Source organism: Acanthisitta chloris, unplaced genomic scaffold (genome assembly GCF_000695815.1).
Source record: "Acanthisitta chloris isolate BGI_N310 unplaced genomic scaffold, ASM69581v1 scaffold22325, whole genome shotgun sequence".
Lineage (NCBI taxonomy): Eukaryota > Metazoa > Chordata > Aves > Passeriformes > Acanthisittidae > Acanthisitta > Acanthisitta chloris.
Window position 1 is genome coordinate 29,754 of NW_008674560.1, and position 281 is coordinate 30,034.

The following is a 281-nucleotide window of genomic DNA, read 5'->3' on the forward strand; positions in this document are numbered from 1 at the left end:
GTGGCGATGAGGCACTCTTCCGCGTCCCCCTCGATGATGGGGTTGAAGTGGTCCAGGTGGTCGGCGATGTAGTGCACGGTCTGCTCGCGGAGCTCTCCGTGCGGCCGCTGGTCCCCGTACACCGCCTTGCAGACGGCGCGTTACAGGCAGTTCCCGTCGGGGATGATGTGGAAGCGGAACCGACCCTTCTGCCGCAGGTACTTATCCTGCTTCTCCACCTCGGCCAGGTACAGCGCCAGCTTCTCGCTGCGCTCCGGCCTGCTCGCGGGGCCGCGCCGCAC

The 281-nt window shown here is 67.3% G+C and overlaps 1 protein-coding gene across 1 annotated transcript in view; it reads right to left on the reverse strand.

The window, feature by feature from the left end:
• Window positions 1-260, reverse strand: part of OTUD1 (OTU deubiquitinase 1) — a gene marked incomplete at its 5' end in the record, with an annotated part of 590 nt that extends 330 nt beyond the window's left edge. The window contains 1 exon segment of the mRNA XM_009075400.1: window positions 2-260. Within this exon segment, the coding sequence (XP_009073648.1) occupies window positions 2-260 (259 nt within the window).
• Window positions 261-281: the final 21 nt, after the last annotated feature.